Genomic DNA, 27,842 nt, shown 5'->3' on the forward strand with positions numbered 1-27,842 from the left:
AAACTGTTCAGTTTGGCAAAACTGATGACCAGCTGCCCCAGTACTATGCCTCTTACAGAAGATGAAGGGTAAACATTACATTCGTCCAGTATGAGACAATCACTAAAAAATAACGCAAGTCTTTAACAGAAGTGAACATGATCCAGAGCATTCATTTGGCAGATCATTCACCTTTAATAGATTTTGTGGCATATCTAGTACATCTTTTAAACCACATTTCATTACTGTATTCCAAAAAAACCCCAAACCCAATAACCCTCAAAATATTAGTTTTAAAAGTTACACATATATACATACAGTTAGAAAAAGGAGAAAGTTGCCTCAACAGTTCCAGTTACAGTAGCAAAACATAGATGCATTTACTGACATTAATGTGTAATGTAATTGATCTGAATCCCTGCAAGCCAAAAGAAGTCTATTAGAAGCAATACAAGGTTTGACACGCTTTCAGTTATTAGAAGTCTTGTCTATTCACAATGAATTCCACATACCTCTACTTTGTGAATACTAAGTGTTCTACTGTATTTACACTCTGAAGTTTAAACCACAGTGTAAAAAGGATAAAAGTCTTTAGAAGTTACAACAGTTCTGTTACATTTTCTATCTGAACTACTGCCATGCAGTATTCTTACCTACATCTTGGTTATGGGTGGAAAAATGCTCTTTTTGCTAGTGTGGTGCTGTACATTCTCTGTACTACTCCTGTGCATTTTACTTTGCAACTCCAGCAGGCCAAGGCCCAACTTCCAGAAGTGCATTTTTGGATGTAGTGTCCTCCCGGGCTGGAGTGCTCTCGAGTGGAGGCCACCTCAGCTGTTCCAGGACCTGGCAGGACTGCGATGGCCACTGGCACCTGCACCAAGCCCATGCAGAACTGCAAAGCGCACCCCACCTCTTTGGTAGCTTTCATAGCCCTAATTTTAAGGCCAGTGATATTAGATCCATCTCACGTAAGTGATGCTAAGGGACGTCTTAAGCCTGTCATCAATACAGGCCTTACATAACAAATGGTCAGCTAGGGCAGTATAGCCTAATCATAGCCTGTGTTCGTTTTGAGAGAGGGTTGGGGGTGGAAAGAAAGGAAGGAAAGACACCACAGTTAGACTAGGCTGCTTTTAACTACATTGCCAACTACTTAAGACTTTAAAAGAGTGTCTGAGCACTGCCATTTTTTTTTCTAAAAATACTATTTCTCACCAGTACTGTTAAGGTATCCTTAACATAAACATAAACTCAAATAAGACAACACTGCTGCTTTTCTCTGTATCTACACCAATAAATACACTTGGGCTTCAAGAAACCAAAACATCTGGGATCTTCTGTATTTCCAGTGAGACCTTACGATTATCTGAATTTTCTCCTGCTTTACTTTTTTCCTACCTGAGCTCCAAACTCAAAGCATTATCTTTTTTGTCAGGGACTACATTTGTCTTACTCCAGTTGAGCATTTTCAATGCTATTCTTTAAATCAGCTAAAGAAAGAGTTTCTAAATGAGTAACATGAGCCAGGGATTTGAATGCACCATCTTCTCAGTATGTCCCAAGAGTAAAGCAGAAGAGCTAAGCCTCTGTTCTGTATCTCCCATGTGAACAAGCACAGAACTGCCCTGAGTCTGACCAGATACAGACTGTCCTAAAGAAAGCAATCTCACAAGTTGCTAAGATTAAGAGAGAAATGTACAAGAAGGTGAACAATTCTTTTGTTTTGTTTTCATTTATACAGACAGATTAAAACAATTACAGTTGTCTATGCAAGACAACCTACCAACCTCTCTCCTTCTCACACAGATGCTGTATTTGCTGACAAATCTGGGTGGTCTATTAAATGAAAAGGCGAATTACAAAAACTCCTGTAATTGGGCCACTAGACCAAAATGCTACCTTCATTCACTTGGACAAATTTCTTCAGGCTCCAGTCAGACTACTTAACATGGACAGTAAACCAAAGCTTTGAGGCAGCCACATGCTGCTTCTCCCCTTTGACACAACAAACAACCACCTCAGTTAATTATTTCTGATGCTCTCTCTAAGATTTTAGTCCCAGATGTATATTTACCTTAATGAGACCACCTACCTCCAGAGCAAGCTTTTTTTTTTTTTTTTTTTCCAAAAGAAGATATCCTGGGCACTCTCCATAGTCTAGCTGTGTTGCTCCAGAAGGATATCTGTAGACTAAATGAAACTTCTCTTCCACTGAATCCCCATCCCCTCCCAGCCAAATTGCTGGAGAATTTACACACATTTTGTCGACAGATCATGGTCACTTTAAGCTAACACACATTTTCTTTTTGCCAAGTTTATAGGCCTTCAGTTTGTTTTGAATATATTTTAGACACCTCTCCAACTTACAAATAAGTTGGAGATGTACTGAAAATTATTTTAGCAGCAGATACTATTGACATAGCATCTTTGTAGTTCTGCAGATCCCCTAACAAATGTTAGGAGAAGAACTTACTGTGTTACACCAAATGGAGGCAAAAACTCAGTCTCCAAGTTCTTGGGCTAAAACATCCTGGATGAACTTCAGTGTACGTTGGTACAGGAAAGCGTCCTTCTTCTTTGGCTTACAAATATTCAGATGATTAACATCCACTGGAATAAGGTCTCCAATTCCTAACTCTGGGAGAGGGGGGGGGGGAAATAAATAAATAAATAAATATATATATATATAAAAGAAAAAAAAAATATATATAAGAAAAAACTACCAAAGTTCATAAGATCACCTAGACTGAAAAGCACATCTTGCATTACTAATTTTTCTCTCAAAAACAACTTCTCGTGTCTTCAGTTTAACTGTTTTGTCTTCATTATTTTTTAATGTGCTAAAAGCTTCAATACACACTGTTATAGTCATATAGAGTTATATGTTTCTACAAAACCCACACTGGTAAACCATTAGGTCAGAGTTCTACTATCTTTATTGGGAATACACAAATGTACATTTCTCCATACAGACAACTCTGAAGAATCGAAACTTCATTTACCAGCACCTGACTGACAGCAAAGTCCTGACTGAAGTTTAAGCATTGACATGAACAGGGATAGGGTTTAATCCAGGGTATCCAGATTCTGATCACCACTAACTGCCCATATTCCTTATAAAATACTTCAATGTGGAGATTAAAAATGGGACTAGAACGGACCTGAAATATGCCACAAATCACTACATACACTTCCAGGGAAATGAAAAATTTACATTGCTTAATTGTAGAATACACGTATTCCATTTCAGGCACTGATTTTGGGGCACACTACAGCATTTATTCTTTCCTGACAGCTATCACTACTAGTGAACTTTCCAGTTAGGATGCTGTGACTGCCACATTCCAGTTTATTATCTATTCACTCAACCTCCTGAGAAATCCTCCATTTTGCTTGGAATTCTGTATCTTTAACCATGTAAAATTACACTAGAGCAGGATAAAGTTTGCTTTCATGTGCCCAAACATGCATGTAAGAAACAGTGAGTGTACTGCTTGTCACCCTGGGTTTTGAACAAAATGAGTGGCGTGCCACTGAACTGTCACGTAGCCTTTAAAGGCATTCGAGAGCTTAGGTGCTGCATTGTGCATCATCTCTAGAAGAGGAAAAACGTGCTACAAAATTGTAAGTGCACAGTGCTTATTTGTGCCCTCTGTTATCCAGCCCTCCTCTTCACTTTATTTTGTTAAATCAAAAAAAAAAGAATGCCCAGTTTTTCAGTCCTCACCAATAAAATTGCATCAGCGACATTTTTGCAAACAACTGCTTCTTGAGAAGACACACTGAAAAAATACTGCTAAATATTGACTCAGGAAAACAGGGATGTATAGTCTGTCTTTTTCAAAGCAACTAACCTTGCATTTAACCTAGTGGATTTAGCTGGTGGAAAGCCTGATCTAAACCCAACAAAGCATTGGTTTCTGTTCAAGGCCTTACAGGTACCTTGGGCAGTGCAGAAGAGGGTTTTGCTCAGGGAAAACCTGAAAATATCAGACTTAAAACAATTCTCTAAGTTGAATACCTATAAACAAAGCAAGAGGAAGAACTGTCTGGTTTTCCCTTCTCCTACAAAAGGATGGAAGGAACTCTTCAGGAGGCAAACTCTATTGCTTGAGTACCTGAGATATGGAAGATAAAGGATTCTTAACACTGACAAACAGCTTTGTGACCTTTTCCTTCCATTAGCAGTTTACTAATTTTCTTTCTTATTTTTTAAAGGAGGAAATAGCTGGAATTTGCCGGAGCTTCTGAAACACTATTCAGCCTACCTACACAAGGATAAACAACAGTTACTCATAATTACAAAGGAAAAGACTACAACAATGTAACATTAGACCAGGGTCTACCCTGCTTTTTTCAGTAAGCAAGTGCTACTTGCATTTAGAAAAATCAAAACAAACAATTGCTATTCTAAGATATAAATGTAGCTGCCTCTGATCTCAGCAGGGAGACTCTAGTTTAAACTCAGCCAAAAGTTTAAACAAAAACCCCCACAACATAACAGATGTATTTTTCTAAGTCTTTCTACCATAGCATTTATAATCCTTCCTCATTATTGATGCTCACATGAATATATACAAAAGTTAAATAAATTAAATGGCTATTTGACTTACCTGCTGATTCCAGAGGTACGACGTGCAGTTTTATCATGCTGCCTATGTGCGTTGGTAAGGTTTCTGCAAAACTCAGCACTGAAAATTTCTTATCTTTGGCAAAAGACAGGAAGTCATCATTCAGCTCTTTAAGGGCAGGGGAATCTGAGAAAGAGCAACATAACTTTTGCAGTGTTACCTTGAACATAAGATTACAGCATTTGTCTGGCAAGATTGTGTTCCTGAATAAATGTTTTTGAAAAATTGATACTCTGGTAAAAGGAGTAGCATTTCGTTTGTAGTCCCTTTTTCCAGCTATCCTATGCAACAATTGCTTATTTCTGCATAGCATAGAATTTGTTTCGAAGGTAAGAGTCTAAAGTCCAGCACATGTTGAGTTACTACTTTGCTAAATGGCCCAAACTACTCTGCTATAAACTTGTTCTGACCCCTTTTTTTCCCCCCCTCGCCTCTGCAATCAAATGAAACAGTTACTCAGAATTAGTTACAGTAATTCAACACACAACCCAAAACATAAAAAGGGGGTTTGTTGCTTTTATCCAGCTTTTTCTGACAGCAGGATAAAAAAAAGCATCATGAACAGATTAGCATAGATCCCCGCTGTTAAATGGTAGCAAAGTGAGCGTACCCTTGCTGAGTTCTTTAACCTCCACAGACGGAAAGAGAAGATATCTGGCATTTATAGAATATTCAGCCAGCTGGGAACCATGGTGAGGTACGCTATAAAATATGATTCCTCTGGTGTTGTTTACAATTTTATCCATTTCTGGATTCTTGGAAGCATCCACCAGCATCTTTTTGACTAGAAGACCTGGCAACAGAAACTGAATTAATGCAGGGATTTAAACCACTGTGAAAATAACGATCATGCTATATTATCCATGAAACAACTAGCCATATTCTTGCCTCAGTTGATTGGTCCTTAGTTTGTCAAATATGTAAGATTAAGTTGAAAAAACCCCAACCAAACCTAAGGAGGCATTAAAATAAAATGTCAAGGAATGATGCAAATCCAATTTTGGTTTGCTTTAAGTGCTGCTAATGACATTTATTATATGCCTCATCATGGAGAAAATTTTGCCTCTGGATTCCCATTTACATGAATTTCAACTCATTGATTTTGTGTTTTTAAATCAATACAGTAAAACCAAACAGCAATAAAAATCCTTTCAAAATGTATATGCTGTTGAATATAATGCATTTGAGAAAGTAGAAATCTATTTTCCATTTTTAGGACTTTGCAAATTGTTTAGATAAACTATTCCAGATAACTGCATTTCAGATAACAGCTTATTCTGAAATAAAACAGCAAATAAATACTTTATATCAGATGGGCAATATGCTTACCACCCATGCTATGTGACACCCACACCAGAGGTCTGTCTCCAATCCCAGCAGCTCTGAGCTTGTCAAGAAGCTCATTGCTCCTGTAAGCAATAGACTTCCTGCAAAAAAACAAATGCAAGCATGATGAAGCCTGATAGTTTAAAAGGGAATGTTAAAACAGAATGAACTTTCAGTGCTGCGCATTTATGAAAGTGAATTAGGTACATAAAACATTAATTACTTAATTATTGTTGCTACTTTGAAAAATGCCAAAAACTTTTGCAAGGTTGGCTTCACAAGGACAACAGAAATTGAGCTAAATTGTTTCTTGGTCTTGCTAGAAAATTTTATTTTAATTTCACTCAACACTCATTTCCTTTAGCTTTAGTTCGATAAATCTCTTTATGGAGTTTTAGATAACTTCATTTACACATTGTAACAAAATTATGTTTTCATTTTATGAAGCATCATCAATGCATAATAAACTTTATCCCCTAAAACAAGAATATACCTAATGTCTGACAAAAATGTACTTTGCTAAACAATGCTGAAAATGTGGAGCAAGGTACAGGAATTTAATAACCAAGTGCATGATCAATCAATACATTAAAGAATTAGAGATAATGTCTGTTATACTTTCCAGACAATAATCTCCAAATGCTTTGTACTGGAATATATATATAAAAATATAAAAGCACAATAATCTCCACTTTATAAACGAAGAGACCGAGCTCTGGAAAGGATAAGGTACATGTTAGAGGTTGAAAATGAATCTTTGGCACAACCAAAACCAAACCAATGTCAATTCCTAATCCAAGCTTGAAAGTGCAACATCATTACTCCTTGCAGTGTAACAAGAATCAAACATAGAAGACCCTGGGATAATGAAAACATCAGGGTACTGGGGCAACTGCTGTGCAAAGTAATTCACTTCACCTCCATTGGTTCTCAGCATTCTCACTAGAAATTGCTTTTATAACACATATGAAAAGGATACTCAAATGGGTCTTTTCAGCCGCACAATAGGCTTTAGGAGAGCTGAGAGACATAAAAATTCACTTTTGAAATAGCAAATGAGCCTATACACTCAGAGCAATCATAAGGTTGTGATTCTACTGCTACATCTTTGTTCCTGCTAGTTAAAAATATCTTCAATATCTTTCATTTTTTTTATTAACCATATCAAATTATAAAAAAATAAAATACTATGCTTGGGTGACCATAAATAGCAGGTAATGTAATTTTCCATTTTGCAATGAAAAAGCCATTATCTTAAAATAAAGAAAGAAATCTATGTTTATTTCTTTTTCAAATTTTCTTCCATTATACTTAATCCAGATGGACACAGGAAAAAAGTTCTCTTAGAATCACAGAATCATTTAGGTTGGAAAAGACCCTTAAGATCATCAAGTCCAGCCGTTAACCTAGCACTGCCAAGTCCATCACTAAACCATGTCCTCGAGCACCACATCTACCCGTCTTTTCAATACCTCCAGGGATGGGGACTCAACCACTTCCCTGGGCAGCCTGTTCCAGTGCTCGACAATCCTTTCGGTGAAGAAGTTTTTCCTAATATCCGACCTAAACTTCCCCCTGGCGCAACTTAAGACCATTTCCTCTTGTCCTATTGCTTGTTACCTGGGAGAACAGACCAACCCCCACCTTGCTACAACCTCCTTTCAGGTAGTTGTAGAGAGCGATAAGGTCTCTCCTGAGCCTCCTTTTTTCTAGACTAAACCGCCAGTTCCCTCAGCTGCTCCTCATAAGACTTGTGCTCTAGACCCCTCACCAGCCTCGTTGCTCTTCTTTGGATGTGAAACAAGGTACAAGGTCCCTCTACAAGGTCCAGTCATCTTTGGACCTTGGAGAGGTAACCACCTACGTGTTTTTTATTGTCATTATTCTGCCTAATTTCAAATAGGCATATTAACAGCCGTATCTTCCTTATTTTTTCCCTGCTTACATGCTTTCTTTAATGCAATAATTGCATTGATCCTTCATATATCCATAGGGAGGAGGGAATGAACAAGTACCAAGTTCCCAGTCTATTACACACGTGCTGAATTTTTTTCTCCCCTACACAAAACATAATCAATTTTCGGATTCTTAACCTGTGAGCAGTCATGCACATGCCTTCACTGAAGTACACAGGTTGAAGCTACAGTACTGGTTATATGCTTAAGTATCTGCACGAGTGTTTGAAGGACTCAGATTAGGATCTGATTTAAAGATCACTGAACTCAACTGCGAAGCCTAAAATCCATTCAAGCCAAATAACCTTTACAGACTCAAAGTATTTTTATTTTTTAAAAGGAATATGTTTGGAGGTAGCATCTTCCTCTTACCTACCCAGTTCATGGTCACTAAAAACACAATTCCTCTGACAAGGGCAATTACACTATCTGACCAAACCAGATACAGTTGCTGTATTTTATCTATCAAACACTTATATCAATCTCTTTCCAGGGATTAACACTTCCTGAATAAAATTATATGCTTCATTTTATCATGAATATAAAGCCATAGTACAGTGATTTTTTTGCTGTGCTTATGAAGCATTATTGGGTCATTTTAAGTTTAAGAAGTATTCCCCTCAAGATATAAAATTGATGTTATATTACATCAACTAATAGCATAATTTAGTGTCTCCCCTAAATATGAAGCAGAACAGACTGTAAGAATTTAGGAAGTTGCCACAAGTCATTAGCCATGAGGCTAAAAAGCTCAAGCATACTATGACTGTACCTAATGTTTTTTCAAACTTGATTTTCAAATGCAACAGGAAAAGTTAAATTCACTGTATCACACTAGGTGATTCCAAGGATCAGCTTTACAGGTCTCCCTCCTGTCCCCACTCCAAACTGCGGACACTCATTTGTTACCTGTGAGCCTCAACAGGACATTTTGCTTTCCAGTCACTCAAATGGGTGTCATATTCCACAGATATGATTCTAAGGGCAGGACAGTCTGAAGCCAGCCACGTCTAAATTAAAGAAAAGCGAAACCAAAAGGAGCTTATAATTGAAGTACTTAAACTCTTGCAAGCAATTTATCAGCCATGGAGCAAAGATGCTGCTATGGGGACAATATCAAGCAAGACTTCTGCTCTTCAGTTAATCCCCAAATACATCTTACACCTAGACTATTATTCTTTTATTACACACTGGCAAACTCTAGCCTGTTCCCCAGCCACAGAGTAGGTAAGGGATGGATTACTAACTCGTGCATTGCTGGCTCCCTCTCCTGGATGAAACAAGAATCACCAAGATTACCAACAGGACATATCAGCAAGTTTTACAGAGATACTTAGGTGGTTATACCAATGTGAGTTGCCTGAAGCAGTAATTACTTATTTACCAACAATATTTAAGTAGCAATCTGCAAAAATTAAGGTACTCAGACACCTATGTAAGAAAGGATACATGAAATTACATTTTAAATTAAGTATCTTTTCCTCAGCAATAACATTCCATAAAAAGAAAAAAAAAAAAAAAAAAAAGAGGGAAGTAGCCATTGCCTCCTCTTTCACTAGCAGGAGAATGATGGTGAGAGCATTAAATTTAGCAGGGCTTTTCCTTTGCAAGAAGAACCTGTTCAGAATTTCAGCTTGCTAACAAAAATATATCAGGAACTTGGAAAGTGCTACTTGTATAACAGATTACAAGTCATTTGATTCAAAAGAGACAACTGCAAGACAGTGTAATTCCAAATCCTCTGGACAGCTCTCATTAATGAGAACACAGCAGCCGCATGTGAAAGTGTTATTGTCTTTTTACCTTTGGCCAGCACTGACTATAGTCCTCTTCCCCTTCTAAAGCCTTTTTATCCAAATGCCGGTCAATATCTTGCTGTCGCCAGGTTTTAAATGCTGCTCCCAGAAGCCCATGAACAAAAAGGATGTCTGCTCTGATGGGCTGACTGATACAGAAAAAGGTATTTTTAAGAGGTGCATCGTACATATTCTTTTAGCAAATTAAATTCACACAGAACTTTTAATCTAAGGGATGCCAAAATGCTATTTTTAACACTATATGTGATTTCTTATCTTATGGGCAACATTTCATGATATTTCAGAGACAATATTCAGATCAAGACAAAAAACAGGGATCCACCCAGAAGAGATATAAAAAGAGGTATGGAAAGTACCCACCTCACAAGTCACATTTTTCTATAATGAAAAACACCACTCTCTCCAGCTACTGTTAATGCAGCTTGACAGTTCCAGCTTTATCATCAAATTAGATCTTCACTGTAACCTGACTAACACCAGTGACCCAGGGAATAGTTGCTACTAAATGACATACCACTTTGGAGGCTGCTTCAGTCCCAGATACACAATCACTATTAAAAGAAGCTGCAGCTGTAAATTTGCTGCATCTTAGGCCAACACGTGCTGCTGGCAACAGAATTATTACAAGGCACTGTATCCCAAGACAGCCAGTGCAAAGGTCAAACGGTTGCAATGCATGCAAAGCAATAATTCATCTCATGGTTTCTGTTTGGATTTTTCCATGCAGTACAATAATACTCCTTTCATGGCTATGGACTGCTCCCATCATTTCTGTTGTTCTCCTATTTGAGAATCTAAATTCAGTCCTCTCAACCCACTAAAGAACAGGAGGAGCAGGTGACGCAAGTACAGCAGCACTCTAACGCCAACTCTTACAAAGTTTTGTACCTGAACAGTATAACAAGTAACTCAAAGCACAGCGTGTACAATATCTCCTGCTTTACCTGCTACGATATTGTGGATGCAAGACATAAACACCATCTGGATACTTTTCTTTCACTGTGTCCCTGTCTAGATTAGCCAAAGCTCTGGATGCATGAGAAGACTGAATGATATGTGGGGATTTCATTACTTCAGCAAGTACAGAAACCCAACCTACATTGAAAAAAATAAAGTGGCAGGTTAACTAATTAGAAACATCATCCAAAAGAATTCAGAAACATCATCCTTCAAAGTATACTTGTGAAAATAGATGTTAAAACTTAAGAATGGTAATATCAAAACATATTATCTCAATCCACTCTCTCTACCACAGGAAAGCCAATGGTAGGTGGTGGAACCTCCAAAATGCAAAAATCCAGAGTGGTGGTGAGGCAACGTATTTTACTACTGTTTGGCTTATGATTGGAAGGAGAACTTCTCAGAAGAGAAAGAGAGTGTATCAGCAGGTCAGTGCAGCTGTCAGTAAGAGAACAGATCTCGAGCCTCTTTTTGCAGGTAAGATGCAAGAAAGACAGAGAAAAGAAATGTCCCAGAGAGAAAATGAAGCTTAAAGCATACGAAAGACATACGAAACAACCCATGGGATCAATGGCAGGTGGAAAAATTGATGCTTGCTGCGAGAGTACAATCATTTCTGATTATAAAATCCAGTGTGTAAAAAACTGTCTAAAGGAATGAAAACATTCTCTCTATTCTAAAAATAGTATACTATTTATACTTAAAAAACATAGAATTAATGCAGGAAACCTTTGAACACACTCCTCAATAAAATTTTAAGTCAGAGCTACCTCAAGAAAAAACCAGACACTTTATAATACTTTAACTATGGTGTAAAATATAGTTTCTTAGACATGGATGAGGATGTTCATAGACTACTGAGAAATGCAAAGGACTATCTTTTATACACACACAGACACATAAATTTCTTTAAAATCCTGATAACTGTTGTTGCTGCTAGCAAGAGTGGTCTATAAATCACAATTACATTAAAGTCAAGTTCATATATAAAACCCAGGAAGACTTTGAAGAGAGATTTTCAAATGGAGGCTGATTTGAAAAAGAAGAAACAATTTACTTAATAAGCACTGTTTCAAAATCATGCACAGTATGTTATTAGGATAGCCAGTATGTTGCTAATTCAAAATAATTCATTGTGGAATTAGGAAAAGAAAGAATTGACACGTGAGTCTTGTTTAAATGCAAGTACCTTTGTTCTTTCTACCACAGCCATTCCAATTTTTTATCACCCTCACAGTCCTTCCCTGTGCCTTTGTTACTTCTCCTTTTTACAACAGGGAGATTAAAAACGCACGCTGTGTTTAAGAGGCAGACACCAGCTCGGACGTATGCAAGGGCATATTGATATTTTCTATTTTTCTTCTGATTTCTTTCCTAATAAAACATTGGGAATTATTTATGTGGTACAGAACTAGAAAGAATCATTTCATTGTGATATTTAGGGGGTATAAAAAAAGGGGCACCAGAGCAAAGCTTAGCAGAAGTTACTAGCCTAACATGAAACAAGAGAGGGCAGGAAGGCATGTTTCATTTTATTCCAAAAGGTAAGGACTGCAAGCTGGTCTGTTCCTTTACAAGACTAAAACACAGTCAATTAAAAAAAAACAAAAAATCTACAAGGTAGATGACCTGTAAAAGTAGGAAACTCAAAAGATTTTTGCCAGTAATGTGAACCGAACATCAACCAAGTCCAAATTTTCACCATCCATCAGACTTAGAGCACCTCTGTAGCACTGACATATATTGGCCAGACAGCATACAGGAGTTTTTAATCAACACAGTTTACACTGTCTATATTTTTTGTATTTAAAAAAAAAAACAACAAACACACAACTACAACACCTCCCCACCCCCCCAAATATAAAAAAAACCCACCACTGCCATGGTCCGTTGTGTTTTACAAAAGCACTGAATCCTCTGAAAATTTTAGAGTAGAAATCTGAAATTCAGACTGCTTGCACTCGCTTTCCTTTTACCTGCACGTACTATGGATGAATGAAGACGTTCATCCAAAGCCATGTTTCCAATAATGCGAATTATGTTCCTTTGTATTTTTGCTGAATCTTTACGTAGCTGGTATATCCTTTGTAGTAGCTGAAGGCCTCCTTTAGCTTCAATTTTGTCACAGTGAGAAGAAACCTACCAGTATACAGTAAATACAATGACAATAAGTAGATGTTCTGCAAAAAGTTCTTTGAGATGCTGTTAATTCACAAATTAGGGAATTTTAAGGACCCAATAATGATGCAGAACCCTTATTACACAGAAATTCTTATTAATCTAGAATTTATTATGCCATAGTTGCAAAGGAAGTAAATATTTTAATATGCTAAATGCATTATTTGTATGCATTGACAACCTGAAAGATGCTAAGTACCATCACTCTACTCTCCTCCATATCTGAGGGAGAGAAGATTGCTCTCCACTTGGCGTGATCAAATTTCAGCTAAAGTTCAAGAGTCTGAACAGGACAATTGTCTGCATTTGTTAAAGCACTGTCTCAACCAGAAATACTTGTCTTCCTGTTCACCACCTAAACTGCAATCATTAGAATCCCTTCTCTTTGAAATGCAAAGGTATTGCTACACTCCTAGTGTAGCAATAGTACTGCTATCATTATTGATCTTAAGGGCAACAACAGATTCTAGTCCAAGCAGATGAATATGCACTAATTCATTGTAGTGTCAACTACTGGTATTGGCCAAATGCTTATGACTTGAAAATGTTGTCTACAGTGCTTAAAAATGTGTGATAGTTATGGAATTGCTGATGTCCTCAAGTCTGTGGCTTTCAACAAAGACAGACACACATTCAGAATGAGTACAGTCACAACTTTTTTAAACTGAAAATCTGGAATGTAACAAATTGTAGACTAAGTCAGAATTTCTATGTGTATGGAAGATGTGAAAGGACACACTGCACTTTATCCATTCATACTACCAATAACAATTTGGTATTCTCAACGCTGTTTCTCAGTGTTCTAGGCTTGTGCACACTGAAGAGTGCAGCAATAGGAATCAAGAAGAATCATTGTTACACAAAATCTTCCATACTCTTCATCTGTGTCTGCAAAGAACAGACTGGTCCTGGGAGTACACTGTATCAGCTGCATGCTGTGCACTATTCTGCCCAAAGGCAGAGACCCTTAAAGGAGGGACCTTTGTGAATAGCCAAGGATTGCATTCTGTTCTGGCTTCTGATTAGAGTGAATTCATGAGGCTACTTCACTTTCTGGAAACCTGGCACTAGAGTTACATGAAGAACTACAAGACGACACTGCTTGTAAGCTTTCTGAACTGATGATGTACACTAGCTCACACAAATCCACACACACTTTGCACTGAGAATTTCACGTCATCAGTATCTTGCTTACTGAAAACCTGCAGAGTGGAAACACCGTTTCCTTATGATACCTATCTCCAATGACTTTGAGTGCCAGTGGGACGGAGCCTTACACAAAAGACTTGTTAAAGCCATCTGGACTTCAGGCACTCTCTCCTGCTTTTCTGTGTCAGAGCTGCCCTTTTACTTCCTGAAAGATATATACAGGTGTAGTATAGGGGAACTTATGTGGGCTAATTAGAAACAAAAACAGAACTTACATACACTTCCCTCATGAAAAAATGAGTTTGGTATGCTGCCTTCAGTCTCAGTTGTCTGAACATCCTTACTGATGGGGTGAGGGGTAGGAAACAAGGAAATGACAACTCCTTCCCCATGTATGAGAGCACATTGGAAAGGAAGGTTTATAAATGTAGCTTTTCAGTTATAGTTTAAAGGACAAATTACCTTAGAATGCTGTACTAAAGCTTGCAAGCAAAAGAGCTCCACTGTCTCTGAAGGGATTTTACTCAATGTCTCACAATATGGAAGTCCATTTCCTCCAAAACACCATAAGCCTCCCTGAAATGAGAATCAGTAAAAATTATACCACATTCCAAATGGCTACATAAAATAAGCATTCCTAAACTAAAACATTAAGTGTGTAATGATCTATAGAAATTGCTATAAAGAGTGCACAGCATGCATGCATTTTTCAAAATGTACAAATTACACAACAGCACACCATAAAAATACCTACTATTTTTAGCTGAAAATATTAAATAGATTTTCAGTCAGTAGTCTCTATAGTCTATTAACTTCAAAACATACAATAAAGGCAGAAATGTAGGATTTTCATTTTGTTAATGAATGTCATCTTTTAAGAGTTTGCTTAAGCATAAAAAAAGGAAGAATCAGACTGCATCTAGACTTCCAGAGTTGCAAAAATGAGAAGAGGAAAAAAGGTCTTCAGCACTTAGCATAGTCTCTGAAGACCAGTCTCTCAATCATGCAGTAGGAAGACCAACATAACCTCGATAAAGAACAGTTTTCTAGAACGGCATGATTATCAAAATGCCTCCATGTGCGGTGTCTTACCAAAGCTCCCTTTGTAGCAAGAGCTCTGGCTGTGAAAACAATAAAGGAGTCACAGTGTAAGAATGGTACACATAATTGTGTCATAGGGAATAAAGAGTTATTGCACTCTGAAATCCCTAAATAAAGCCTGTCAGGCATCATTATTAAAATATGACAGTCATTTTTTATTATTGTATCTTACAAAAAATAATAATCACCTATAAAAAAACAAAATGCACAAGAGATAATGCCAGCATCATCCACTACAATTATTATTTTTAAGCAATAACTGCACTTTAAATTACATTCCTAAAGCCACTTAAGAAGTTGTTAGACAGACAGCATTGAAGAATTCCCAGTTTCCAAGTCCAAACAGACCACTAGACTATTCCAATTCTGGTTTTGGCAACAGTGACCTCTTATAGGGAGGCATTTCCATGTGATATAACAGAGTTTACTATTTAAGGTGTGCTAACAACTTATCAGTTTGCTAGTAAGACTTCACAGAGGTTTAACCACCTCAGCAGTGAAAGAACACTCAACGGTAAGATGAAATGTGAAAAAAAATCATTTTATGAGCACTGCAAGGGAAAGGAAATGTTCTGGAGAAAACGTTGAAATATCTGCTTTACAGGACGGCTTGTAAGTAAAGATATAATTTTTCACTCGACCAACTAGGGAAAGATAAACAAACTTTCAAGCAGACAGACTGTATGCAGAAGAGATTTTACTTATGTTGTATGGTCACAAAGTCTCCGTATTTCTCTTCCTCGTACAATGCTCAAAAATACGGAAATAGGTTTGTATTGTTGAGCTCTGCAGGAACAAAGAATCAAAATAGTTTTATTCTGCAGGTGAGAACTCACCCTTTGTGCAGCGAGCGTCTGACTACTTTCACGTAAAGCAAGAGATGTGAAGTACTGGACACATGGATCTAGACCAGTCTGAGGTAAAGATACTAACAACAAGCGAAGTTCATCTTCTATGGTATAATCCTGTGAGAAGTAAGCACAAATAGCTTTTAATTCTGTTCAAAGCATGAAGAAAAACACAGAGAAAAGAAAGATCTGAAATAATGGAATCAGAAAATATGCACCCTGGACTTCAGTGCTCTGCAACCTCGGTTTAATAGTTACACCTGTAAAGACTTTGGAAACTGATAATTCCAAAACCACCAACGGAGTGATGAAAAGTAAAATTTAAACTTCATACTTTGGTGGCCTTATTCTAATAGGTCCAGAAGAGCCAAAGAAAACCCAGCTCCTATTGGCACAGGAAGCTTAAAAGTTCACCCTTAGTTACACAGTAATTTTGGTGATATATAAATAAATATATTAAAATATATATATTAAAAATATATATTATAAATATAAAATATATAAAATATATTAAAAATATATTTTTATATTTATATATAAATATATAATTTTTATATAAATAAATGTATAAATTACTAGTAAAAAATACAGACAATATTTCTTTTAATCTTTTATCTTCAAAATATTCTTATAGATGTTTGTTTAATAATCCAGGGTAGGTGACAGGAAAACAGATTCAACAAAGTAATTTTATTTGCCCACAGTCATGGAACTTGCAGTTACTCTAATCCTTGCTACAATCAGAGATATCTGATGTGCAGAGCAACACTTGCTGCCACAATGATTTGCTTCAACTTCCTAAGCAGCAGATTGGGAACTCCTAGCTTCAATCACCTAGCAATCACACCACTGTAAAACTGAAGTATATACAGAACCATATACTAGCATAACCTACTACTTCAGGACTGACAGGTACAGATCTACTATCACATAATGTTACAAAGATAAGAAAGCAAACTGAGAATATCACTACCAATCAAAGCTGATTTTCAGAGATTTTTTGGTTAAGATGTACAGGTATTCTCTGACAGGGACCTTTGCCAGCATTCATTCTATTAGCATTACAAAAGACCTCTTATATTATGCTTTGTGTGCCCATTCTGTTTATTGAAGAAGATGATATGATGACATGATTGATCAAACCATCATATATATATATACTTGCTCACTGACATAAAAACAAAACAAGGTCAGATTTATCCAATATGTATTTGTTGGTACCCAAAAGCTGGCAATGAAGAGGTGGGCCTACAGCAGGCCTAGGCATGAAGAAAACAAGGCTGGTAGATCTTACTGTATGTAAAGAGAATGGGGAAGAGCCACATCTCCACCTCAGAACCTCTGAAGGCATTTGGGAATTTAAGACAGATTACTTAAAGCTGTTCCAGATGTCACATATTTGCTTCTCCGATTAATTCTCAGTTACTGTATTGAGGTACAAGGCATTTCAGCAGCTGAAATCATACTTATTGAATTTTCTGTTGGAATACTATTCAATTAAATCTAACAAGTACTGTGATAACTGAAGTTAAATAAAACTTAGTTAATAGTAATAACGCTAAAGCTCATCTCCAAAAACTTTCATAACTTCCAAATTCATACATAAGTAGATTAAGATGTCAAAAGGAGAGGATAGCAGAATTTTTGGTGAAAGACAGTGAGTATGTCTACATTAGTGAGTGTTGGTGATTAGATTAGGCATTTTTCCAGGCAGCAAATCTGCATTGCATCTGCACTTGGGAGTCACATGGTGCACTCAAAATGATTTCCCTACTTATATAATCAAGGTTAAAGCTGCGTGCCAGAACACTATCTAGAGCACCACACTAGCAGTGAGGATGAAGAGGCCTCCAGGAGCACTCTCTATGCATAGGATTCTGTCAGCATCAACAAGGCAATCTAGGATGACTTAATATAAGACTGCTTTGCATTGCCTATTAGATACAGACAGGCAGTGCGTGCATCAGACTGGTAACTGACTCAAACTTCACTGCTAGTAAATATGTAATGTGGACATACAGTCTGAGAACAATAATTGATCAACCCCCCATCCTTACTTCTTTCCATTATGCCATTCACTAATGCAGATATACCCCAGGGGTATATCACTACATTACGGTTTTGTATTTTGGTCTTAATTTTACTACTCGTTCGTTATTTTAAAAGGGCTCCACTTTAGCATGGTTACCAACAACAAAAGCACTAAAAACAAACAAGCAAGCAAAAATCATCTAATACCTACTTTTCATTTACTTACATTCTTTATTTTTGGCAATGGTGGCGGAGGCAGAAAAAAGCGAAGGTCAATGTCTTTGGATCGAGCCAAACCTATAGCGGTCCTTTGATCACAGGTTTGGGCAACTGTACCATACTGATAATCTGTAGTACAAGAACTTCAGTGTTAGGGTTAAAACTAACCTTAAATATTTCATTTGGTTTTAAATGTAGTTTCTGATCTACTTTGTTAATATACTTGAAAACAGAACCACCTCTCTGCAATCTACATAAATAAGCTCTGATTTTGTAATCACAAATTCCAAAAGACAAATATTGCAATTGTTAGACCAGCCCTATACTGAACTGAAGACACCTGGGCACAAATTGCAGTTTGATAAAGGTCCTCAGATATAAGTTGAACACAAGCAAAAGCAAACATTCAGTACTGCCACTGCAAAAGCAGTACGAGGACTACAAACCCAAGCTTAATCCCCTGGGCTTGAGTTAAAATTTGAAAAGCATACGCATATTTTTTTCTGCGTACAGTATTAAAAACTGGAGCCTTAAATCCAAATTCTGCCAAGACATAGACACCTAATTTTAAATGATACAAAAGCTGTGTTTCAATAAAATTGTTAAAGTCACAAAATCAGGTGATGTCCGAAAAGGCAGGACAGCACCAAAGTACAGTTTTAAGTAGCCCTTCCTTACTGAAGGTACAAGACAAGACTTTCAGTTACCCTACTGAAGGGAAACCAGACTTAAAGAGTAACTACTGTTCCTTTCCAAAACCCACCTATTTTATAGCTGGAGAAACTGAAAATTACATACTGAAATTAAGTGGCAAACTGAAGGAAAAGAAAATACAAAGTGGATCAATACTTATTCTATAAAAATTAGTTTCTGTCCTTGTTACTGTTATACAATTCTACAACAAAATGGACAAGCCATCTAAAATATACTTTTCACATACAGTCACAGATTGTCCATCTTTTTTCTTTAGTGCAGACCACTTACAGCTGCAAACTGAAGTCACCGAATCGGTGCTTTGGACAAGCAGAATACTGTATTTACGACAACAGGTATGCTGAACAATTTGGTCCTAGGTGTGAAAAGTTAGCACATGTTTTCAGTCTTCTTTGGACTCAGTTTTGGAATATCAGGTTAAAAAAAAAAAGCCCATTTCCCTTATGAGGTAGTTGGCAAGAATAATTAGTGTCTCCAAAACGTCCAAATACTACAGCAATGAGCACTACAGAGAAAAGGAGAAAACAAAAAGCAACTAGATCCCCAGCTACTAGCCATCTTGTGCACTGAGATCACCTGTTACCAGTATTCTCCTACAAACACGAGATGGTCATACTAAATTAGTACACACAGCTTCAGTTTTGGTGCAGCCTAGCTTTCAAATGTTTTCAAACACAGCTTTTTGATGTAAACTGCTTGGAGTAATTAATTACAGTTTTATAGAGGCAATGTGAAACAAGATAAATCCCATGGTGTGGAATTGCACTGGAATAGTGAAAGGTCCTCAACTGACTGGATTACCAGAATAACAAGAGTCAAGATTAGAGTGTCACCTAGTTTATATGGACTAGTGATGGAGGGGGAAGGAGGACACACATACACATCCCTCCTCCCCCTTTACTTGGGGTTTCAAGGATATTCACTGCTGGAGGAACAGGGAGGGCTTATTACTACCAAATAATAACTAGGATGGAAAATGTCTTACAAATAATGCTTACACATACAAGTCCTCTATCTCTAGTTTGTCATTACTATCTATTAGTTCCTAACCAATTTTTATTAACTGAACTATGGTCTTAAACCCACTCCCCTACAGAGCCCGATAAAAATCACTGCCAGAACTAGTGACCTTGTTAGCAGTTCCAACAGAAAAGCTAAGGAACTAATCACCATGAGCTGCTCTCCCCCATGATGGCAGTGGCTACAAATCTCTGGTGGGGAAACAAGAGAGGGGCCTGCACTGCAGGTACACACTCTGTATCAGAGTATTAGGAAAGAAGAATTACTTGAAATGTAAATAACCCACCCACATTTTAGATCAAATTTCAGAGTGTATTTACACTCCTTGCAGCTACTAGCCTTTTTTCACGTTGGCAGCAGACTTGCAACAGCTAACTGAGACTTTGTCATGTTTCTGGGATGAATTAGGCTACACCAGCATACATTACCATGCCAGTGACTGTTGCTTGCCAGGTCTTGTACAGCCTGCAGTCGGACCTCTTTGTCTTCTGACTGACTCCTCTTTAAGAGGAGCCATAAGGCACATTCATGATCTTCTCCATCAAATGTACTGAATTGTTCTTTTACCAGGAAACAAATGAAAGCCAAGTTATTATTAATGAGCATTTTAACAGTCAGTTTCTATTCACTGAGTAAAAAAACCAACCAACCAACCCTGTTTATTTTGATATTTGAATACTAGTCGCCAACAGTAATTTAGAGTGTAATGTTTTAATATTGAATTAGTACAATATACAATGACAGAATGGCATTAGCAAAATCCTGATCCTTAAATTAATGGGATGATTTTGACTCATTTTAGTGGCAACAAGTTGATATTTCATATATATGTTAGACATACACACCCTGGCTGGCACTTCCCAACTAAAATTGCCAGCTTCCAGCAGGAGCTGGAAATGATTAGCAACTCTTGAAGCTCTGACCCTGAATACTTAATTTCATACCACCACAGTGGAGGTACATATTGTTATAACCATTTAACAGACAGTTAAATGAGAACAGATAGGATGGCCTAGGAGCACAGTTTCTTATATGAATTGAAATTCTTATTTTAAATTACTCTAAAAAGCAGTGACACACAATTACAAAAAGACTGTGCTGCTTTCAGTTAATATTGGCAATTCTGATGAAAGCATAACATACTTTTCTAAAGTGAGATTTTTAGAGTATTTCATCCCCCAAACACCTTTTGTACAAAAAACTGGTATAAAATATTAACCTAGTATCTTAAGCTTCAAATCTCTTCTGAAACAGGAAAAAAAAAAATCTCAAATCTCTTCTTAACCATCACTTTCATTTACTTTAAGAAAAGGAATGGTTTTAATACATAGAAAAGATACTAATACTCTACATTAATACAGAAAATTATAGTAATATTACCACCGTTTCGAACACAAAAGAACACATTAACCTTGTAAGAAAAATTATTTTACTTTCTAAAAGGCTTATGTTTTACTATTCAAAAATAATAATCATAGATAAAGCCATGGTTTCAATACCTACCGTTAAAAGGTCTCCGGAAAATTTTAGCTTCTGTTTCTAGAATTTTCCTCACAGCTTTATGGATTTCTTTTCTGGCTTGGTATGTGATCCCTATAAGAGCATTTTTAGATTACTGGAAGTCTGAAAGACAGTTCTATTACATTATTTTTCTCATATATATATATATATCTATATATATATATATCTATATATATATATATCTATATATACACACATGTGTGTGTGTGTGTGTATATACATACAAAGACAAGTGTAAGGTCTTGCACCTGGGAAAACATAATCCAGGAGTGCAGCACAGGCTGGGATCTACCCAGCTGGGGAGCAGCTCTGTGGAAAGGGACCTGGGGGTCCTGGTGAACAACAGGCTCAATATGAGTGAACAGTGTGCTGCTGCTGCAAAGAAAGCCAACAGGATGCTGGGTTGCATCAACAAGGGCATCACCAGCAGAGATAAAGAAGTCATGATCCCACTCCATTCAGCGCTTGTCAGGCCACACCTGGAATACTGTGTTCAGTTTTGGTCCCCGCTATGCAAAAAAGATGTGGACAGACTGGAGAGGGTCCAGAGAAGGACCATCAAGATGACCAAAGGACTGGAAAGCCTGCCGTATGAGGAAAGACAGAGAGCTGGGTGTGTTCAGCCTTGAGAAAAGAAGGCTTACTGGAGACTTTATCACCATGTTCCAGTATTTAAAGGGTGGCTACAAAGAAGATGGAAACTCCCTTTTTACAAGGAGTCTTATGGAAAAGACGAGGGGTAATGGGTACAAGTTAATCCTGGGGAGATTCTGCTTGGACACAAGAGGAAGATTTTTCACAATGAGAACAATCAGACATTGGAATAATCTGCCCAGGGAAGTGGTGGATTCCCCAACATGGGACATTTTTAGGATTCGTCTGGACAGGGTGCTGGGCCATCTTGTCTAGACTGTGCTTTTGCCAAGAAAGATTGGACCAGATGATCCTTGAGGTCCTTCCAACCTGGTATTCTGTGATTCTATGATATATACATGAAATATATACAGACACACATGTACATATATATGGACATATATATAATTATCTCATATATAGAGAACTGTATGTATAGAACTATCTTAAAAAAAACATCCACCAGCTTAAAATAAATTTGGTGACATTGCGAAGAATACTATTTTTGTAACAGATCTCAGGAAATATATCTTTCCTTATACAAGGGTGACTTCCAGAAACATTCTATTCTCTTAAAATTCTGTTTTTAGAATCCAAACAATTCTGCATCTTACCTTGATATTCACTTGGATTTAGAGAAGCTGTACGTATGTATACATAGGATTTAAGTTTTTCTTGATGTATAGCTTGAGTATCGATTTGCAGTAACTTCTTTAAGGACAGGACTTCATATGTAATGAATACAAAACCTCTTTAAATAAAAGAAAACTGCATATGAATATTAATTTTAAAATTATGATGGCAAAAATATGTTAACAATCATTTTGGTATCAATCAGCCAGATTTTATCAAATCTATAATAGTCTGCAGATTATTTTAATTTAGCAAAGTAGTGAAAAGATTCTAAAATACTTAAAATAAGTAAATAACTATCAGAAAATATGCTTCAAAACTATATTCTATCATGTCTAAAGGTCCACTAATATCGTCACATTTTTTGAAAGATACGCAAATTAAAATTTTAACTGTATACGTAAGTTACATATATGCTTGTCAGTTACCACTTACCCTAGTATAAGTGATCCAGTTAGTTTTGCAACTTTTCCTTGAAAAAATGAAAAATTCATGTCAAAGTTGTGTGCATCACCTCAATATAACCATAGTTAGCATTTGATTACCAGACAGTAAGAATTTCAGCCATTAAGAGTAAGCTTTTTCAAATTTTTCTATTGCTCTCTGGCTTTCAGAAAATCATTACCTAAATCTACAAACAGAGAAAACATTACTTGATTAGAATTTCCTGCTCTCCTAAGCAAGATGATAAAACATGTATCCTGCCAGTGCTATTTACTTTGTGTATTGCTACCTATCAATTACATTCATTGCTCAGCTGCAGGAATCAACAGTAAACTTTCTCTGCCTGCATCACTAGCATTCGTTTGGAACTCCAGATTATTTTAAGGAGTTAACTTTTTCTTACGTGGTGTGGATATTTCTTCAATGCACATGAATACATACAGGAGTATGTGTATTCTTTGAAAAGTCCTGCAGAAACTCCCTAGGAAAAAATATTTTAAAAATAATTCCATTGAATCTAATTTATAAAGCAAATAGCTGCATAAACACATGCCTCTTGCAACAATTTTCCTTTTGAGTCTAAGGATTCCTGTCAGATTTGAGCTATTTTTTCTGGACAAAGTTGAGGTGATTACCTGGACGTAAGGATCTCAATACAGAGAAACTCTGTTATTACCAGTAACAGCAAACCCAATGGAACACATCTCATCTATCACAAATTATTTCTTTTCCTCAGCATGAATTGGGAGACTGCCACCAGGTTCTGTCTTTGCGAGACCGTAAGAATTTTGGCATGTAGACAAGAGGCAGCTACATGTTGAAGAAATAACTGGTAGAGAAGGTTGGAAAGGCAAAAAAATGCAATGCTTCCTGTAGAGCAGAAACAGAAATATCCCATCTATCTTTTAATGCTCAAAAATAAACTTTGGAATTGTAAGAAGTGTCATTCTATATGGAAGGCACCAAAGAAACCAGAGACTAAGCAGGGAAGATTGCAGATCAGTAAATGAGGAGGAAGAAACAATAGAAAAAAAAACTTTATTCAAACTTTATGAATGTAATTGTTTCATGGCTCTAGAAGTTTAAAAAAAAAAATCAGACACAAAACGGAGTTTAACATAGTTTAATGAGATTGCATCTGGGAGGGGGACCTTCATCTTCTTTCTAATCCCAGATAATCTGCTGGTGTCATTTTACATATCACTATGCAAAGCAAGGTCAGAAGCAGACACCCACTTTAGGCAAGTAAAAGCTTTTGATCACAAAGTATTCAGGTATTTAGATCACAAAGTATTTAAATATTTAGATCTTCTGTATCATTTAATTACGCATGGCATCAGACCAACACAGATTTTTCCTTTTTATTAACACCTCAGATCAATACACACAGAACTGTACTTACTGATATCATTCCATGGTAGGTGTGTTTTTGTGGCTGGACCAGAAGTTCCTATTTGTCTATAGCAAAATATACAGTAAGCAGCCACTGACATTCTGTATATTAAAAAAAAAAAAAAGAAAAAGTAATTATTGATTTGAGAATTACAGCAGAAAACCTGTAGCAGCTTTCTTTCCTGTCTTTTTACAGCAAAGGTCATGATTTACAGCAAAGGTCACAATAAACCACATTTATGTCATTTTCCTCCATATAAAATGCTGTAATTAAAGAAGTCTATAAAGTCCTCAGTTCAACAGCCTGCATTTCAAGTACAAGAAAAGTTTAAAGCAGTTTTTCATACAATTACGCGTTACTGTTGATTTTAGTGAGTATGTATCTCCAGTTAACTTCTGTGTTTGTAAGTCTCCTTTCCTACTTCTTAGTAACTCTCCCTTAAAAACCATATACAGTCATATCTCCATCAAGACATTACTCAATATCACATGGGCTTTGATACAACTCAGTTACCAACTGCTTTTGAAGTTCATAATTGATTGTGTTAGCAAGTAAGTCTTTTATTTTGACTAACAAGGCTCCAAGAATTATTATATATTTTTGCCTTTGGAGGGCAAATCAGATTAATACTTCAAGAATGTAAAAACTCTGCAGTTAATAAAAATAAGTATTGGTTCTAAAATCCTCTGACTCCATGAGCTTGTGAAACTCGTAGGGCATGCTTACAGGTAAAACATAGAGGATGCATCTCATTTTAGAAAAATTCTTACACATGCAAAAGAATGAAAACCTAGCCATACTCATGGAGAACCTTTTCTAAAATTAAGACCTTAGCAATTCAACACTATGAAGACACAGAATACTGACAGACTAATTGCATTGCATTCACTGAATGCTGAAATCAAACTAAGCAATATAGGATTTTTTTTTTCCCAAATAGCCACAAACAAATGCATGTAACGTATTTTAGAACTACCAAACTTCTGAACGTAGAAGCAACCCAATGCAAGCATGAATCTTCTTGACAGTCATGTGGTCTCCAGGAAGGTAGTATCCAAGTGCTTCAGAAATATGAAAGGATTTATTCTTCTGACCAGTCTATGACACAAGACACTGAATTTTCCCCATTTTACAGATAGGAAAATGAGTTAAGACAAGAACGCTGCAACTTCCTTACAGATTCTAGATATTACCATGCCTCTTTGAACAAGTGGGACTATTCAGGAGGGACCGAAAAGAAGCCATGCTCTTTAGCCCACTGATCAGGGCTGCATTTTAACCTCTGCACAACGAGCTCAAAGAAAGTACACTCGTATTAGTCAAGCACTGAAAACCACGGCAGTTTAGGGCAGGCAAAAGCACCAATTCCTGTTTCTACCACTCACATATATTTACCATTTTACGTATTAGCAAATGTTACTGTCATTATATTTGATTTATATAAGAAAAACTCACCTAAAGTTAGGAGAATATACAAATTGGCTTTGACAACCCACAACAATCAAATTCTGTGCACCACTTCTGCTGAAGACTTAATCTCAAGTCTTAACAGATAGAACATGTAGTATTTTTAGTGCAAGAATTATACCAAAATCCACAAAGAATATTAAACTTCTATAACAATCACAAAACACTTAAAAATCTGTTGCTGCACACACAACAGAAGTAACATGAAGTTCATATTTTATGACAGGTGAAATTTTAGTGTCTGCATTGATACACTTACGCTGACTGAAATACTAAATTAAGTTAATCTGTTTAAACAGATTTAAAACCACACCACTATCTATCATACATTTAAGAAAGTATTATGTTGGAAACACAGGCATCCTTATTAAATGTCAAATTAAGTCTGTACCACCACAATGACAACTCAAAATGATAAAATGTCATGCATGTAAATCTTTATCAGTAAACCTGATCTTGAAATATGGCATCCCCTGATATTCTCCTTGAATTTAAGGTAATCTTTACAGACCAAAAAAAGAGCTTATAGCGCTTTTAATGTCAGAGCCCAATTTCTCTAAACAAGGGGACTTTTTTTGTTTCCTTCCATTAATGTCTTCCCTCTTTCCCCAAAAGTTTTAATTTTCCCCCGTTCTCTTGCTTGCGTTTGGGACATTTTGGAAAAATGTCAGGATTACCCCAGCACTGTCACAATCACAACAGGCAACTTTTTGGCTTCTGCCATGTTTATCCATTCATTTCAACAGAGTACACAACACTACGAAACACTTCTAAGACGTTAATAATCAGTCCCCCGGAGATATCACCCCCGCCTCTAAACTCTCTGTCTAATGCATGGCAGTTCCTTTACTGTCTTTATTGATGGAGCCACAGTATTCACATTTATTCTTCTCCCTAACCAGTCTGTAACTGCAATAAACATGTAGTCCAGCGACAGCAGGTGCCCCAACTCCCTGAATTAACAACATGCACCTGCAGACACAAGAGGCCAAAGCGAGTACCATTTCCTCGTTGCCAGGATCCTCTGTTCAGGTCTGAGAGCAAATAGGCTTGGGTATATAGCAATATAACGCAAAAGGACCCATTTTGCAGCCCGTTTCACAGCTGGTTCGGGAAGCTCTGCAGTCTGCAACAAGCTCCTGCACCGGCCCATGCCGGCGAGGCTGCGATGCCAACGTTTCCGTCGTTCCCCCAGCGTGGGGCAGGAACGCTGCTGCCTCGCAACTCGGGCACGGTTCATAAAAATACAGTTTGAGGCAATGCAGCATGTCAACGGCCGAGGAGCAAGGCGGGGATAACTCCGCGCCTCTTTCCAAAGAGGAAAACAACATTTGTTACCTTTGACGCGCCCGCAGGGAGCGGGCGAAGCCCGAGGCACCGCCGCTGTTTCTGGAGGGTTTTAACAAGCGCGGGCTGCCCGGGGCCTCCCCGCGCCCGGGCCGGGCAGCGCCGCCCGGCAGGCCGAGGCAGGCGCGCTCGCCGCTGCGGCCCCCCGGAGCCCGGAGGGACTTCGAGGCCGGGGTCGTTAAAATAGTAACAATTATGAAACCGGGAGAACACCCCGCAAACCCTCTGAGGTAAACAAGCACCCCGCTTCGGCAGGCGGTGACGGCGGGGCTGAGATCCCCCGTGTCCCGGCCCGGAGCCCGACCCCCAGCGGGCCGGGCCGGGCCGGGCCGGGCCGGGCCCGCCCCGCCCCGCCCACCGGCCCCCATTACCGAGCCCCCCCGCCCGCCCGGGCACACGCAGCCGCTACCTTCCGCCTCTCCGCTCCGCTCCGCACCCGGCGCCGGCGCCCACGCGCTCCCGTGACGCCAGCA

General features: G+C 37.6%; 1 protein-coding gene across 6 annotated transcripts; it reads right to left on the minus strand.

The window, feature by feature from the left end:
* Nucleotides 1-150: 150 nt before the first annotated feature.
* On the minus strand, nucleotides 151-27,842 carry SERAC1 (serine active site containing 1). Of its 6 annotated transcripts, none has more exons than XM_087774332.1 (18): nucleotides 27,779-27,840; nucleotides 24,565-24,656; nucleotides 23,566-23,643; nucleotides 23,154-23,190; nucleotides 22,700-22,836; nucleotides 21,435-21,524; nucleotides 20,360-20,491; nucleotides 18,205-18,326; nucleotides 15,936-16,064; nucleotides 14,461-14,574; nucleotides 12,648-12,810; nucleotides 10,656-10,806; nucleotides 9,698-9,839; nucleotides 8,804-8,904; nucleotides 5,943-6,040; nucleotides 5,224-5,406; nucleotides 4,596-4,739; nucleotides 151-2,619 (listed from the first exon to the last, which is right to left on the minus strand). In XM_087774332.1, exons 2-18 carry the CDS (start codon nucleotides 24,653-24,655, stop codon nucleotides 2,483-2,485), a joined length of 2,049 nt encoding a protein of 682 aa, XP_087630458.1. In that variant the 5' UTR covers nucleotide 24,656; nucleotides 27,779-27,840; the 3' UTR covers nucleotides 151-2,482. The 6 variants fall into 6 exon arrangements, with proteins under 6 accessions (XP_087630458.1, XP_087630457.1, XP_087630456.1 ...); XM_087774331.1 differs by lacking the exon at nucleotides 27,779-27,840 and adding an exon at nucleotides 27,361-27,665; XM_087774330.1 differs by lacking the exon at nucleotides 27,779-27,840 and adding an exon at nucleotides 26,995-27,309.

Source organism: Nipponia nippon, unplaced genomic scaffold, assembly GCF_047370975.1.
Source record: "Nipponia nippon isolate SJK-2023a ecotype South Korea unplaced genomic scaffold, ASM4737097v1 scaffold_4, whole genome shotgun sequence".
Classification (NCBI taxonomy): Eukaryota; Metazoa; Chordata; class Aves; order Pelecaniformes; family Threskiornithidae; genus Nipponia; species Nipponia nippon.

Coding starts and splice junctions, on each gene's coding strand:
- SERAC1 (XM_087774330.1), bottom strand. CDS start 27,026: ATGGTACTCGCTTTGGCCTCTTGTGTCTGCAG. Junction 21,525..22,699: donor AAATCCAAGTGAATATCAAG/GTAAGATGCAGA, acceptor ATGCTCTTATAG/GGATCACATACCAAGCCAGA. Junction 14,575..15,935: donor AGACGCTCGCTGCACAAAGG/GTGAGTTCTCAC, acceptor TTCTCATTTCAG/GGAGGCTTATGGTGTTTTGG.